Source organism: Rattus norvegicus, chromosome 11, assembly GCF_021556685.1.
Source record: "Rattus norvegicus strain SHRSP/BbbUtx chromosome 11, alternate assembly SHRSP_T2T, whole genome shotgun sequence".
Taxonomy (NCBI): Eukaryota; Metazoa; Chordata; class Mammalia; order Rodentia; family Muridae; genus Rattus; species Rattus norvegicus.
The window spans coordinates 75889110-75902553 of record NC_141544.1 but is presented as its reverse complement, the minus strand read 5'-3'; the positions used below and the strand labels follow the sequence as shown (position 1 = coordinate 75902553).

The window sequence follows — 13444 nt, the reverse complement described above, 5'->3', positions numbered from 1 at the left end:
ACTTGGATTCTGTCTGGCACTATTAAGAAAGCAGACCCATCATCCCTGCATACCTTGTAGTCCTCAGCTCAGTACTCAGCCTGCCTAGCAGTGGCAGGTGGAGTCACAAAAAAGCTGGCACCAAGAAGCATTTGTAGGTGGGACCAGTCTGGGCCTTTGCTCTTGAGTACACATTCTGACTTTCTGGGCTGCTTCACGGTTCGTTCACCTTGGACAGGGCTTGCAGCAATCCCAGGGAAAGAGCACAAGGAAGTTCCCCCTCCTGGAGATCTCAAGTGCATGTTAGTTTGCATTCTCAGATCTGCTGCTATTTGGGGGGAAGTAAATACACTCTGACAAAGCTTATTAAAAAAACTGCTCTAAAAGAACACATGCTTTAAAGAGCATAAAAAAGCACGAAGAAGCCTTCGTTCAAAACGGGAAGATTTTTCTGACTCAGGCAACAAAAAGAAAAAAAAAATTCTTTCTTTTAAGGGCTACTATCCTAGCCAGCTCTTGGCAGTAAAATGGTCATGGAGGGTCTGACTCGAAGATGAGCCCCAATGTCCATCGGAGGTGAGCATTCCATCCTCTTCCCCACTTGCTCATGTGGACTTCCTTAAACCTCACTTTCCGGTCCTTGTCTTGACTGCTCTTCTTGCAAATGGACTCATGCATGGTCAGAGACAAAGGAGAGGGGGTGGGAGAGGGAGAGAGGAGGTGGTCAGAGGCAAATATAAGCCCAGATTTCGATGGCTTGTGCCTGGAGAATGGCCAGTTGATCCTGTAAGGACCAGATGAACCTGGTAACGTTTACGGACAACAGCAGCAGGCTCAGCTGGTCTCATTCTATCTGCCGCCCACTCCTTCCATCCAGAATCACGGATCTCCGCTGGGGCTGGTAAAAACAGCTTGTTGAAGTCTCTAGCCTTTGGCCGTTCTTAGGGATGGTCATTTTATTCCTAAGCGTAACCCCTTCTGGCGTGACCCACGTGTTTTCAGCCAACTCTCCACAGAGAAGGCCAGGGGACACTGTCTGAGAAGGGCTTCTGATAGGGGACAGCAGGACCTTGGAATCTATCACTGTGGGTGAGGAAGGTAGGTGGTCCATGATGGGGAATAAGATTAGGCTCTGAGGTCTTCCTGGCCTTGGCCTGTGGGTAGGTTTTGGACCCCCAGATGCTCGCTCCAGTTTTGAAGAAAGAAGGTTGTCTTCTGATGGCTCTGTCTCTGATGTGCGCTTTCTGCACTGCCCCATTGCATCCTGTGAGGAGACCAGAGTGGATGGCCCTGGTTCTGCAGAGCAGAAGGACCCCTCAGCCACGCAGGACGTGGTGCTGGCCTTCCTCCGGGATGCAGAGGCTCCTTGCTCTTGCTTTGGTTGCTCTTCCTCTGGGCTTCCCAGGGAGGAGGGAGAGTCATCTTTGGTGGGTTTCTGAGGGGTCTCAGGGGTTGAACCAGGTTCTTCCTGGTTCCTTTCCGGAGGCTGAGCCCCTCCTTCCCCTGTGTTCTGAGAGGGCAGGGGCTGTGGGATCTGTGTGTATTGAATCTTGGGTGGGATGACAGGGACTGCCTTGGCCTGGCACATTTTGACCATGAAAGAGGTTCTCACAGCTGACACGCTCACAGGAGCCGAATTCCGGCGGCCTGTCAGGGCATGGGCAACGATGCCCAGGTCCTGTGTGTCCTGAGAACTCCAGGGGGCTGCTTTACCTTGTGAGGAGCTCATCCAGATGACCTTGGTGTCCCCTAGTTCAGAGAGCTCTATTCCAGGTGAACTAAAGGAAGCCCCATTCTCAACGCGGAAAAGGTCGGCGATGGGAATGGCAGAGTCCAGGTTGAGGGAAGACGGCCGGTGTTTCCCTTTCGAGGGCCCACACTCAGTGCTCTTAAGCTGTAACTTTAGGGGGTGTTCCCCAGGTGAGGTGCTGTCTTGAGCCCCAGGTGAACTCCCCTCGCTGCTATCTGGCCCGGGAACATCGTTGTGTTTAATCTGAGGGTTGCTAAATTCCAGTTGTGGTCCCTGCTCCTTTCCCTCTGTCAAACTGATGAAGTTGGTTTCTACTGGTTTGGGCTGTATACCGGATGATCCCTTCTGGCTGGGAAGAACCTCTAACCCTTTCAGGCCAGAGAACTCTCTGAAGGCTTTTAGGGCTTTCTCTTCCAATCCAGCAATTTTAATTCTGGCTGATGGTGTCTGCAGAGGCTCATAATTCCTCTCTGTTTCAAGACTGGCACAACTGCTGGAGAAGGGAGCCTCAAGAGCCCAGTGGCTCTGTCCAGTGGTTTTGCTGTCTAGAGAATGGCTCTGGCGAAGGCTGGGCCTGTGGCGAAGTCTCCTCTCTAACCGGTGGCCCTGGGAACCTTGCGTCTGGGACTCCTGAATTTCTTTCAGGGTGGGAGAATGAAGGGGACTGGTCACCCACTGGGGCTCCTCCCATGGTTCTACCATCTCCAGGCCATGCTGGGCAGTGTCTATCACAGTGTCATCTTCGTCACAGTCTGAAGGCTCTTGGGCTGAATGGGAAGCATCTCCCTCTTCTTGTGGGATGACTTCAACCTCCTTTGTTGGGCTTGGAAGACCAGGGTCTTTGCTCTCGGGAACAGCCTGCTTTGCATCTTGCTTCTCATTTGGGCTTGCAATAGCCTCCTCTCTCTGACAGAGCCTAGGGATTCCAGGGCTGTCTTCGGAGTTTGGCTGCTCTGTGTAGAGATCTGTCCTGGAATCCCTGGATGCGTCTTCTCTGTCAGGACCTTCGTGTGACAGCAAGACTTGAGGCTCCTCCTCCAGAGGAGTTGGGGGAGGAGGAGCAGGAGGAAGTGGCGGGGAGAGATTTCCTGGGCCTCCTATCTCTATCCTAGCTGGAGAAGACACCTTCTCAAACAGAAGTATTTCCAGTGGTGCTAGAGTGGACGGGTCTGGGCTGACCGCCTGCTCAGACTCTGACTCAAGGAGGCTGCAGACTGGCTCCAGCTTCTCTCTGTTGGTGAGGATGGCAGTCTCCTGTATGCTCTGATTGGCTGAGTCCCTAGTCCACACCTCCAGAGGGGCGGAGCTACTGGGCAAGCTCTCAGGGGCCTCTGGGGAGGGAAATGGGGCCGGACTTGACTCAGTCATTGGGCTTGTCTTCTGAGCAGGGGGTGGCAATGACGAGAACTCCTCCTCTGATTCGATGATTTTCAGTTCTTGTTGAATTTCAGGCCAGATCAAGGCCTGAGCCAAGTCATCCTCATCCTGAAAAACAGCAAGAAGAATTAGTTACTTCTGAGCTCAGAACTCTGGATACTTTTGTCTGCCAAGAGGCCAGTGAGCGCCAAGGAAACGGGAGTAGTTGCCAGTACTCTGAGGGATAAAGGAGGCAGCTTCGGTAATAGCCATGGTGTCTGAATGCCCACCATATGCCAGACATAGGTCTTCCTGTTTAACTTTTTCAGTGCCCTGGGAGACAATACTGGGCTAGTTGAATGGATTAAACTAATTACCTGAATCACAGAGGTGTGGATAGGACGGAGACCCACTCCTGCCCACTGTAGAGCCTGAGCTCCTCAGCCAGTTCTAAGCACAAGCTGCTGTATGTTCCAGCAACTGCTCAGCCCATAAGCTAAGTCCCCAACCTTCCAGTCCCGTGTAATGCATCCCTTGCCTTTCTTTCGACATGGTGTGATTCCCTTGTAAGGAGAAGCATCTCAGGGAATGTCTTTAACCTCTGGAGGCGTGGAGTCTTTCTGGGAGGACTTCTCATCTCTTCACCTGGCTCTGGTTCTGGAGTGCTGAGGGTTAAACCTCGGGTCTTGTGCGTGAAGGTGTGCGTGCTACGCCTCTAGCCCCCATTTCTCCTTTTATTTCTTTTTAGCTCTCCAGTATTACCTGGCCAGGAGCAATTGGACTTCACTTCAGTGCATTTTTTGAATGACTAGTTCTGCTTTGTCCACTTGACTTTTTTCTCGTTTCTTTACTTCACTCAGCAGTTAGAGTTCTTGATTTCTTACAGGAATCATGGTTATGCACGACCCACAGAAGCAAATAAGCAAGGCTCAGAGAGGCTTGCAGGGAATGAAGCGACAGTCCAGAACCTGCACGGGTCTGAGCTAGGTCATCTGCATATCTTATGGTTGTGTAGCTTGATGCTCTTGTGGGACTCCCAACAGTGGGAGTGGCCATGTCTCTGACTCTTCTTCCCATGTTTAAGACCCCCTTCCTACTACTGGATGGTCTCATTCAGCGTTGATATGAGGGGATGTGCCTAGTCTTATTGTAACTTGCAATGCTATGTTCAGTTGATATCCCTGGGAGGCCTGCTCACTTGGTCTTTCTTTAAAATTTTTTTTTAATTAATTTTTATTTATATGAGTACACTGTAGTTGTCTTCAGGCACACCAGAAGAGGGCACTAGATCTCATTACAGATGGTTATGAGTCACTGTGTGGTTGCTGGGAATTGAACTCGGGACCTTTGGAAACAGCCAATGCTCTTAACCGCTGAGCTATCCCTCCAGCCCCCACCCCCCTTCCTTTTTTTGAAGGGAAAAAGAAGAATGGACCTTGTTAAGGGGACAAGGGAGGTCAGGGGAGGGGCTGGAAGGAATGGAAGTAGGGGAATCATCTTTGGTCAAGACATACTGTATGTAGGGGTTGGGAATTTAGCTCAGTGGTAGAGCGCTTGCCTAGCAAGCTCAAGGCCCTGTGTTTGGTCCTCAGCTCCGGAAAAAAAAAAAACAAAAAAAAAAAAAACAACAAGATATACTGTATGAGAGAACAGAAAGGAAGGAAGGAAGAAGGAAGAAAGAAAGAAAGAAAAGACTATTTCGTTCCCTTATTATTCCATTCTTTCACTTTGCCCTGGATGTTGGCTTTTCCCTGTGAGGCTGGCAGCCCAAAAGGCGGGGACAGTGGCAATAATCTTGGCACTGCAGTGACCCTAGTGTTCAAATTAAACACTGTTTATCACAGAGTGGGATCTGGGACGTATGTTCAATGAAGGAATGAACTGATTCCTTTACTTGTTAACCTGAACTCACCCTCGTTCTTCCAGCCCTAACATTATCTTCCTCAAAGTAATGCGGCTTGCGTTGGGCTCTCCTCACCAGAGTCAACCACCAACGAATCCCTGCCAATGAAAACACGCCCAAACCCTTGCTCAAGCCTTCCCAAGGACACGCTTCACATCAGCTTTGCCCTAACTCCCAGCACACGGTCCTCTTGGCGTCTTCTGGAAGCAAGTTAAAATGCTGAAGGCTTCCTTAGCCCTCAGCACATGTGTCCCCAGAAAACCTCCTCACACCTTCTCCGTAAAGACATCTCATAAAACCACCCTCGGAAAATTCCACCCCTAAAGGGTGGACAAGGTTTGTGAGCTTTGGTGTCAGGGTTGAACGTCTCTAAAAACACAGACTAGAGCCTGAAAACCTCTCAGATTTTATAGACAGCTATGGACAAGCACCAGGACAGAAAATGGGGCTCATGCATGGCCGCCATACTTGGGACTGTGATATAACCACCTGCCTTTGTGCGGCTTCTGGGCCCAATGCCAGTGCATAGAGACATGTCAGTGGTTCTGGGGCCAGAAATATTTGAGTTGTGTTTGCCTTAGGAATCCGAGCTGGATGGTTTCTTCCCATTGTGGCGGGGCTTCTCAGAGGCCTGCCACTAAGAAACCCCAGGCTGAGATGTAGGTTTTGTTTTTGTTTTGTCTCGTTTGAGACAGGGTCTCTCGTACATCCCAGATTGTCCTCAATGGCCTTGAACTCATGTCCCTCCAGTTTCCATCTCTCTAGTGATAGGCGTGTGTTATCATTCCTGGCTGCTCAGCGAGACCACTAAAGACTCATCAAAAATTCCTAGGGGCCTAGGGAGATGGCTCAGCGGGTAGACGTGTTAGCCTTGGGATCCTGTGAGCTCCGTCCCTGGAACCCAAGTTCAAAGTTCGAGGTGGCGGTGCAAGTCTGTAACCCCGAGGAGTCCTGTGGTGAGACAGGAGGTAGCAAGAGGGAGCCCGCTTAGAAGCCTGGGGGCTGGTCAGCCTGCAGTACATAGTGCCCACAGAACCAAGAAAAGGGAATGCTGCCTTAACACGGCAAGAACAGACTCCAGAGCTGTCCTCTAACCTCTACACACACACGCCGCTGCAATCACACATATAAAAGTAATTAATTTAATCAGAAACACATGAATCTCAATCAATTCATTGATTCAATAGATTAGGTTTCTCTTGCAGAAAACCTTAACCTGTTTTTAAAATCTACTTTAAATTGTACCCTTTGTGGCTGGGAGGGGCGGAGTCTACCTTACCATCTCATGAAGGAGCACTGGCTTGGTCCGCGCCCTGGGGCTCTCTTGTGGAGTGCTGAGCTTCGTCTGGCTGGCACCCTGGCTCTCTTCCATCGCCTTCTCTGCATTTGGCCACTTCTCTGGTTCCTTTGACAGTTGAGAGCCCAGGGATATATCCAAGGTTTTCTTCTCCAGTGGGGTACCTGGGTCTAGGGGAAGGCTTTGGTTACATTCTGCTCTCCCCGGGGCTTCATGTTCTGGCTTGGTGTCCTCGGTAGCTGCCTTTTTAGGAACAGAACCTGGGAGGAGAATGTGAGTGGTCAGTATAAAGGTTCATTTCAAGGAGGATTTGAGGGGCCTGGAGAGATGGCTCAGCAGTTAAGAGTACTGACTGTTTTTCCAAAGGTCCTGAGTTCAAATCCCAGCAACCACGTGGTGGCTCACAACCATCTGTAATGGGATCGGATGCCACAGGACCACCTTGTCACTGCCCTGCCTCCCAACCTTGCTTTACAGGAATGGGGGAATTCTCTCAACTCACTGCCCCCCTCATTCTTTATGGTTTCTCCTGACAATGTTCCTGCCTCAGACCCAAGAAATCATCCGCTCTGTTGGTTCTCAACTGGGAACCATTTTGCTCCAGATTTTCCCCGGCCCCCTGGGGACACTGGCAATTTCTGGAAAGATTTTTGGTTGTCACAACATTGGAAGAGATGAGTCCTATTGGTACCTTACAGCACAGCCTTTTTAAACAGGATGACGTGCCCATGTGAGGTCATGTAACTGAATGTGAAGGTTGTGGAAGCTTTGGCAACCGTGAAAGGCCTCCGAACACACAACAGCCAAGTGAATTCGAAGTCAAATGGATAGTGAATCTCAGATGCTTCTGGGCGTGCTCACCTGTGTGGCACTGCTCAACTTCATGGCAGTCTTGGCTCTGAACACTGAGTGACTGTCATGCCAGGCAACACCAACAAGGTATACCTTGGTTCAGATCTGGGACTGATAGGAACTGCAGTGTTTGGTGCCCCCCGCCCCCACTTGTTTGTTAAGAATTTTAGGGGAAATTATGTATTCCTTTATGAGCAAATGGAGACAATCTGTACCTCAGAAAGTTGTCACGAGAAGTGAGACTATACACATAGGACACTTAGGTTATGCCCAGTAACAGAGGAGGTACTGAAAAGCATTGATGTTAATCGAGATAGAAGCATTCTGTTGGTTTGACTGACAGTAAACCTCTCAGGTGGGGTTCTCCATATCCCATTGTAGGTGGGTTAAGTTGGACTGTTGGTCAAAAGGGTCTTGTAATCCAAGCATTTGGGAGGCTGAGGCAGTGGGATTCTTGGTTGGAGAGCAGCCTGGCTACAAGAGGAGAATCCTAGATCAACAACAGAAACTCTCGCTCACTCTGGACACAGCAGAGACTCTGTGAGCCTTGTGTGTGACCAAAGCAGACCCACTCTGGGATGGCTATGATCAAACCTATGGAAGAACTTACCGTGGCTGGGTTTGCCAGCTCTGTTTTTTTGCAGAGGTAAAAATGAGGAGGGATGGATGAATAGAAAATATATCCAGAAACGCAGATCCCTCAATTCCAGCTCGCCATCCCATGACCTCTCCCCTCTTGACTTCTCACAGTAGGCAGTGGTTTAAATAGGAATGGCCCCACAGACACGTGTGTGTGAACACTTGGCCCATGGGAAATGGCATTATTAGGGTGTGTGCCCTTCTTGAAGTAGGTGTGGCCTTGTTGGAAGAAGTGTGTCACTGTGTAGGAAGGCTTTGTGGTCTCCTATGCTCAGGCTAAGCCTAGTGTGGCAGTGTCCTACTGTCTGCGGATCAAGATGTAGAACTCTCAGCTCCTTCCCCAGCATCATGTGTACCTGTATGCTGTCCCGATGATAATTGACTAAACCTGTGAAACTGTGAGCCGGCTCAGTTAAATGCTGTCCTTTATAAGAGTTGCTGTGGTCATGGTGTCTCTTCACAGCAATAGAAAGCAGAAGACATTTTGTGTGGTAATAAAATAGTAACGTTTCCTGAGTACTTCCTATGTATTGGGCACTGCTCTGAGATCTTTGCATGTATTACCCAAATGTTGACACAAACGTACAAATAAGGCGTGGTTGTTGATATCAGCATTTTAAAAATTAAGATGCTAAGGCACAGGTTATTAACTTGGTGAAAATCCACAGCAGAGCAAGGTTCATAACAGCCATTCTGGCCCTAGAGCCCACCATCCCTACCACTTCACCACATTGCCCTGCAAATGCTATTTAAGCCAGATCAAACCTCATGTTCTCTCTTGTAATGGAGGGAGACCCTTCGGCCCGTTTTACCTGGAAAAGGCTCAGCTCCCAGAGGCTTCTCTTCTTCTGGCCATCCTCCACTCTCTGAACCTTGGAAAGAAAACTCTTCTAGGCTGGAGAGGGACTGTAGCTCTTTGGGGGGTGTCCTGCACGGGGTGCTGTTGGTACTGATGACAGCGGACACACGGAGTGGCACAGACACCGCGAAGGGCTCGGAGATGTTGAGCGCCTTCCGCTGGTGGCGCGGCGAGGGTTCCATCTGGAAGAGGCTGCTTGTGAAGACGGATTTGCCAGGACTGTCGCTGGAGGTGTAGAACATCCCCAGAAGCTTTGGGGCTGACTGCTCGCTCTCAGGGTCTCCGATGGGGCGGAACACCTTCAGCTGCTCAGGCAGGGGCCGGATCTGACCGCCCACCTCACAGCCCCCCTCAGCCCCGGCTGGCATCCCCTCCTGACTCCATTCGCCCTCCTTGCTGAGGTCACAGGAGCTGCCGGTGCTGCTCGCGTGCATTTTTGTGGCTGGGATGAAAAATCCACCAGTGGTGACTGTTCGATTGAAATTTCCTTTGTTTTCTTTCCCTGGTGAAGAAGCGCAAGCAGTGGTTAGTATCCTGTGGACGCAGATTGAAGAGCCTCTTTCCTTGTATCTGGGCCTGATGGTTGCTTAACAAAAAAGTAGACGAGATACTAGCAATTGTCCAGCAAGGATAGAGCTTCTAGAACAAATGTGAATCCCTGTTGTTTGGCAATGGCTATCAACTCATATGCAACCTATTTCAATAGGGACTACTTAGTTGATACACAATTAATGCTGGTTGGTTTTGGCATGAAGGAGACATGTTTGGGGAAGGGAACCTCTATTGAGAAAATGCCTCCACCAGACTGCCCAGAGGCAAGCCTGTGGGGTATATTCTTAATTTAGTGATTGATGTGGGAGAGACCAGCTCACTGTGGGTGGTGCCACTCTGGGCAGGTGGTCTTGGGTTGCATAAGAAAGCAGGCTGTGCAAGCAAACCAGGAGGAGCAAGCTAGTAAGCAGCATTCCTCCATGGACTCTGACTCCAGGCTCCTGCTTCAGGTTCCTGCCCTGACTTCCCGGAGACAGTTCTAAGATAAACACTTTCCTTCCCAAGTTGCTTTCTGTAGTGGTGTTTTATCAGTGCAATAGAAATCCCAAAGCACCAGTGTTTACTGGCATGAACAAGCCTATAAGTTTAAAAGCACCGTGAAGCTCATGGCCAGGAAACTCACAGATTCCAGACACAATCATCCTGGCATAAACCAGTGTTAGCCTCTATCTGTCCAGGTTCTCTGTCTTAGGGTTTTTTTTTTTTTTTTGTTTGTTTGTTTGTTTATTTGGGTTTTTGTTGTTGTTTTTTTGTTTTTGTTTTTGTTTTTTTTGCTTTCTGACCTTTAATGTGGTCCAATTTTGAATGAAAACTCTCGGTGGCCTCCTCTGTTGGCTAAACGAAGGCTGTAAAAAGGAAGAGGTTCTAGATACTTTGGGGCGATGAGCCAAGGAGTGGTCTGGGGCTACGTGATCGTGTATAATCCTAACTGCAGGTAAGCAGCTGGGCAATAGTTGTAGAATCTTACTGTGATGGTTGGAAAGAGAATTGCCTCCCCCACCCCCATAAGCTCATTTATTTGCATGCTTAGTCCCTGTTGGTGGAACTGTTCGGGAAGGATTAGGAGGTGTGGCCTTGATGGAGGAGGTAGGTAATTAAGGGTGGGTTTTGAGGTTTCAAAAGCCCCCAATAGGTCCAGCCTCTCCTCCCCCACACCCTGCCTGTGAACCAGGATATAAAGCTCTCAGCAACTTCTCCAGTACCATGCCTGCCTGGGTGCCATCATGTTCTCCACCATGGTGTTAATGGACTATCTGAAACTGTAAGCAAGTCCTTAACTAAACTCTTTCCTTTATAAGTGGCCTTGGTTGCAAACAAACAAAGCATTAACTCACCTTCCACGGGTACTGAACACAGTGAGTCCATGCTTTTAGCTGGTCGAATAGTAGCCTTTTCCACTAAAGATAAGAGAAAAAAAATATCCCTAATGAATGCAGATTAAAAAGAAGCATGCAGAACAATAGGCTATAAGCCTATGAGAAGAATTTCCAGAAAACTTTTTCATGTAGTGATACATTATTTCCTTACAAAATTGCCCCCACACCACTCTATGTATCTCTCCTAATGGGGACGGACCTTATGACAAGAGGGCAGAGATAGGTTTTATTAATATTTTACAAATAAAGGTAAATTGTAATTTTGTCAAGTGAAAAGTCCTGAATTCAGTTTAATTGTACAAAAAGTGTTCAAGGAGTTGGAACAATCGCTTAGTGGTTAGAGCTCTGTTCTTCCAAACAATCTTGGGTTTGACTCCCAGCACCCATATGTCATCTCATAATGGTCTGTAACTCCAGCCCAAGGGATCTGATGCCCTCTTCTGGCCTCCCAGGGCCAGACATGGTGCACAGACATACATTCAGGCAAACATCCATACACACAAAGCAATAAAATCATAAACATAACTTTCAGAAAGTACTCAAGATAAATTCATGGGGTAGACTCCATGGCACCTGCCTGAGCAACCTGTCTTATCTGGTAGACTGGAGAGCAGGATTGTTGGTTGCAACCATATCTAGCAGCACCAGGAACCTGGGACATCAAGGGAAAAGACCTGGAGTGTCATCATCAATGTTTCCCCAGGGGCTGTGCTCCATGGAATCTGTAGACTGTTTGTCCCTCATGTGATTTCACTCACCAACCTCACCAATGACGAGATCTCTACCAAATCTAGGTTTGTTTGAACACAGACTATGCACCTGGTATACTTTATGTATCGTTGTAGGGTTCCATAGACGGGGCCTGGAGAAAGTGTAAATCTGAATGAGTTAAGAATTTAATTCTTGAGTTCGACCCAAAGATGTCTGTCCATAGGTCGGAAGCTTAGCTCTTCAGTACCCCAGGGCTGGGAGGAGCTGGGTTCCGGGGCAGGGGCTCACAAATAGCTTAGACTTTCTTGATGGGATTGGAGATCTGTGGGAGAGTCTGTCCTTCTTTCTCCATTCTCCCTTATGTGTCTCCATTCTTTTTCTGCTCCCCAATGAAGCAGCCCAAGAATCTCACCAGAAGTCAAGGAGTTGCCAGCACGACCTGTAGAACTAGAAACTACTCTTCTTCATAAAGTTATACAGCTTCAGGGACTCTCTTACAGCAAAGGAAGCAGGATTGGGACAGATATTCCTTCCATGTCAAGGCTGATAGGAGGAACAAGAGAACTTAGAAACTAAGGAGTTTAAGACTAACACCATTCAGGTGACTCCAGATTTAGATCGGGTTTCATTCTCACCCTTGCCAGTTTGCGACTGTGTAGTCTCAGATGTGCAGCCTTTCTTGGATTATACTTTTCTGTCTTTCCCTTTTTCTTTTCTTTCCTTTCTTTTTTCCTTCCTTCCTTCCTTTCTTCCTTTCTTTCTTCTTTCCTTTCTTTCTTTCTTTCCTTCTTTTTTTCCTTCCTTCCTTCCTCTCTCTCCCTCCTTCTCTCCCTCCCCCCTCTCTTTCTTTCTCTCTTTCCTCCTTCCTCCCTCCACTTCTCTTTTGTGTGTGTGTGTGTGTGTGTGTGTGTGTGTGTGTTTGGTATTTTGAGACAGGATTTCTCTGTGTAGGCTGGCCTCGAACTCAGATATCCGCCAGCCTCTGCCTCCTGAGTGCTGAGATTAAAGGCATGTGCCACGATGCCCAGCAGAGTATAAAAGACAATAGAGTTGTTAAGATTAAACGAGAAACGACTACAAAATAATTGTGTTGTTCTAAACTGGAATAAATACTCTAGTGAAAATAGCACGTAGTGGGTTCCAGATCAGCTAGGGCTACATAGTGATGACCTGTCTCACCAAACCAAACCAAACCAAACCAAACCAAACCAAACCAAACCAAACCAAACAACACACACTGCTTATGACTGTTAGGATCAGCTAGAGCATACTGCAGGGGAAGAAGGGAACTTGTTCCTCAGTCAGAGTTGGCATTAACTCAAATTGGGAAATAACTCATGCCTGTTTTTATTATTTTTTAAAAAAATTCTCCCCTTTTCTCCCCTTAGTCTAAACTCCCCTCTCCTAAGAGGTTCAGACTTAGGCCCTTAGCCTCCTGCGCTTGGGGATTCTCTGTGACTCCCACGGAAGGAGGATGGACTGTGGCTCCTCTCAAGCTCACTAAGGGCACTGACTGCCTCCAACCTCTTCACTCTCAATAGCATGCCAAGAGTCTTACCCTCCAGGAGCCGTTGTTTGTACAGGGTCATAAACTGATTTATTATCCTGAAGCTGCCTGGATGGTGTCCCTCCCTCTGTGTTCTGAGATGTTCTTTGCCTTCGTTCCCTGTGTCTCTCTGTTTCTGGACTCTGATTTCCACTTGTTGACCTTAAGGGGCAGGGTCCAAGTGATTTCCTGGTAACCCTGAGTCAGCCCGCCGGCTCCATTCAAGCTCTTCAGCTTTACTCAATAGCTCTAAGCATCTCAAGGCATCTTCTCTCTGCAGTAACTAAATGCTTAGGGTCTGTTGGCTCATGCTTATGCTCTGAGGATATTTTTGCCTGAGGTGTTGATCTGGCCTCCTGGAGGTGACCCCAACAGTCCTATGTTGTTTTTAAAAAAATAGACTCTTATGTAAAGCAGGCGGTCTTTGGACTATATAGCTGAGGATGGCCTTAAGATCCGGATTCTTCTGTCTCCACCTCCTAAGGGCTGAGATCCCAGGCAAGTGTTACCATGCCAAGTTTGTGCAATGTTGGAGGGTTGAACCTTGGGCCTCCTGCATACCAGATAAGAACTCTACCGAGCTTCGCCTCAGCTCTCATCCAAGAGTCTTCTGGGAACCTTTGT

General features: G+C 48.4%; 1 protein-coding gene across 1 annotated transcript in view; it reads right to left on the bottom strand.

The window, feature by feature from the left end:
- Positions 1-763: 763 nt before the first annotated feature.
- The window catches only part of Arhgap31 (Rho GTPase activating protein 31), a 112913-nt gene continuing 100232 nt past the window's right edge, over positions 764-13444 (bottom strand). Inside the window, exons 9-12 of the mRNA NM_001105879.1 lie at positions 10522-10584; positions 8589-9137; positions 6268-6545; positions 764-3214 (exon numbers count right to left, since the gene is read on the bottom strand). Of these exons, the coding sequence (NP_001099349.1) occupies positions 824-3214; positions 6268-6545; positions 8589-9137; positions 10522-10584 (3281 nt within the window). The 3' untranslated portion in view covers positions 764-823. The remainder of the gene's footprint in view (positions 3215-6267; positions 6546-8588; positions 9138-10521; positions 10585-13444) is intronic.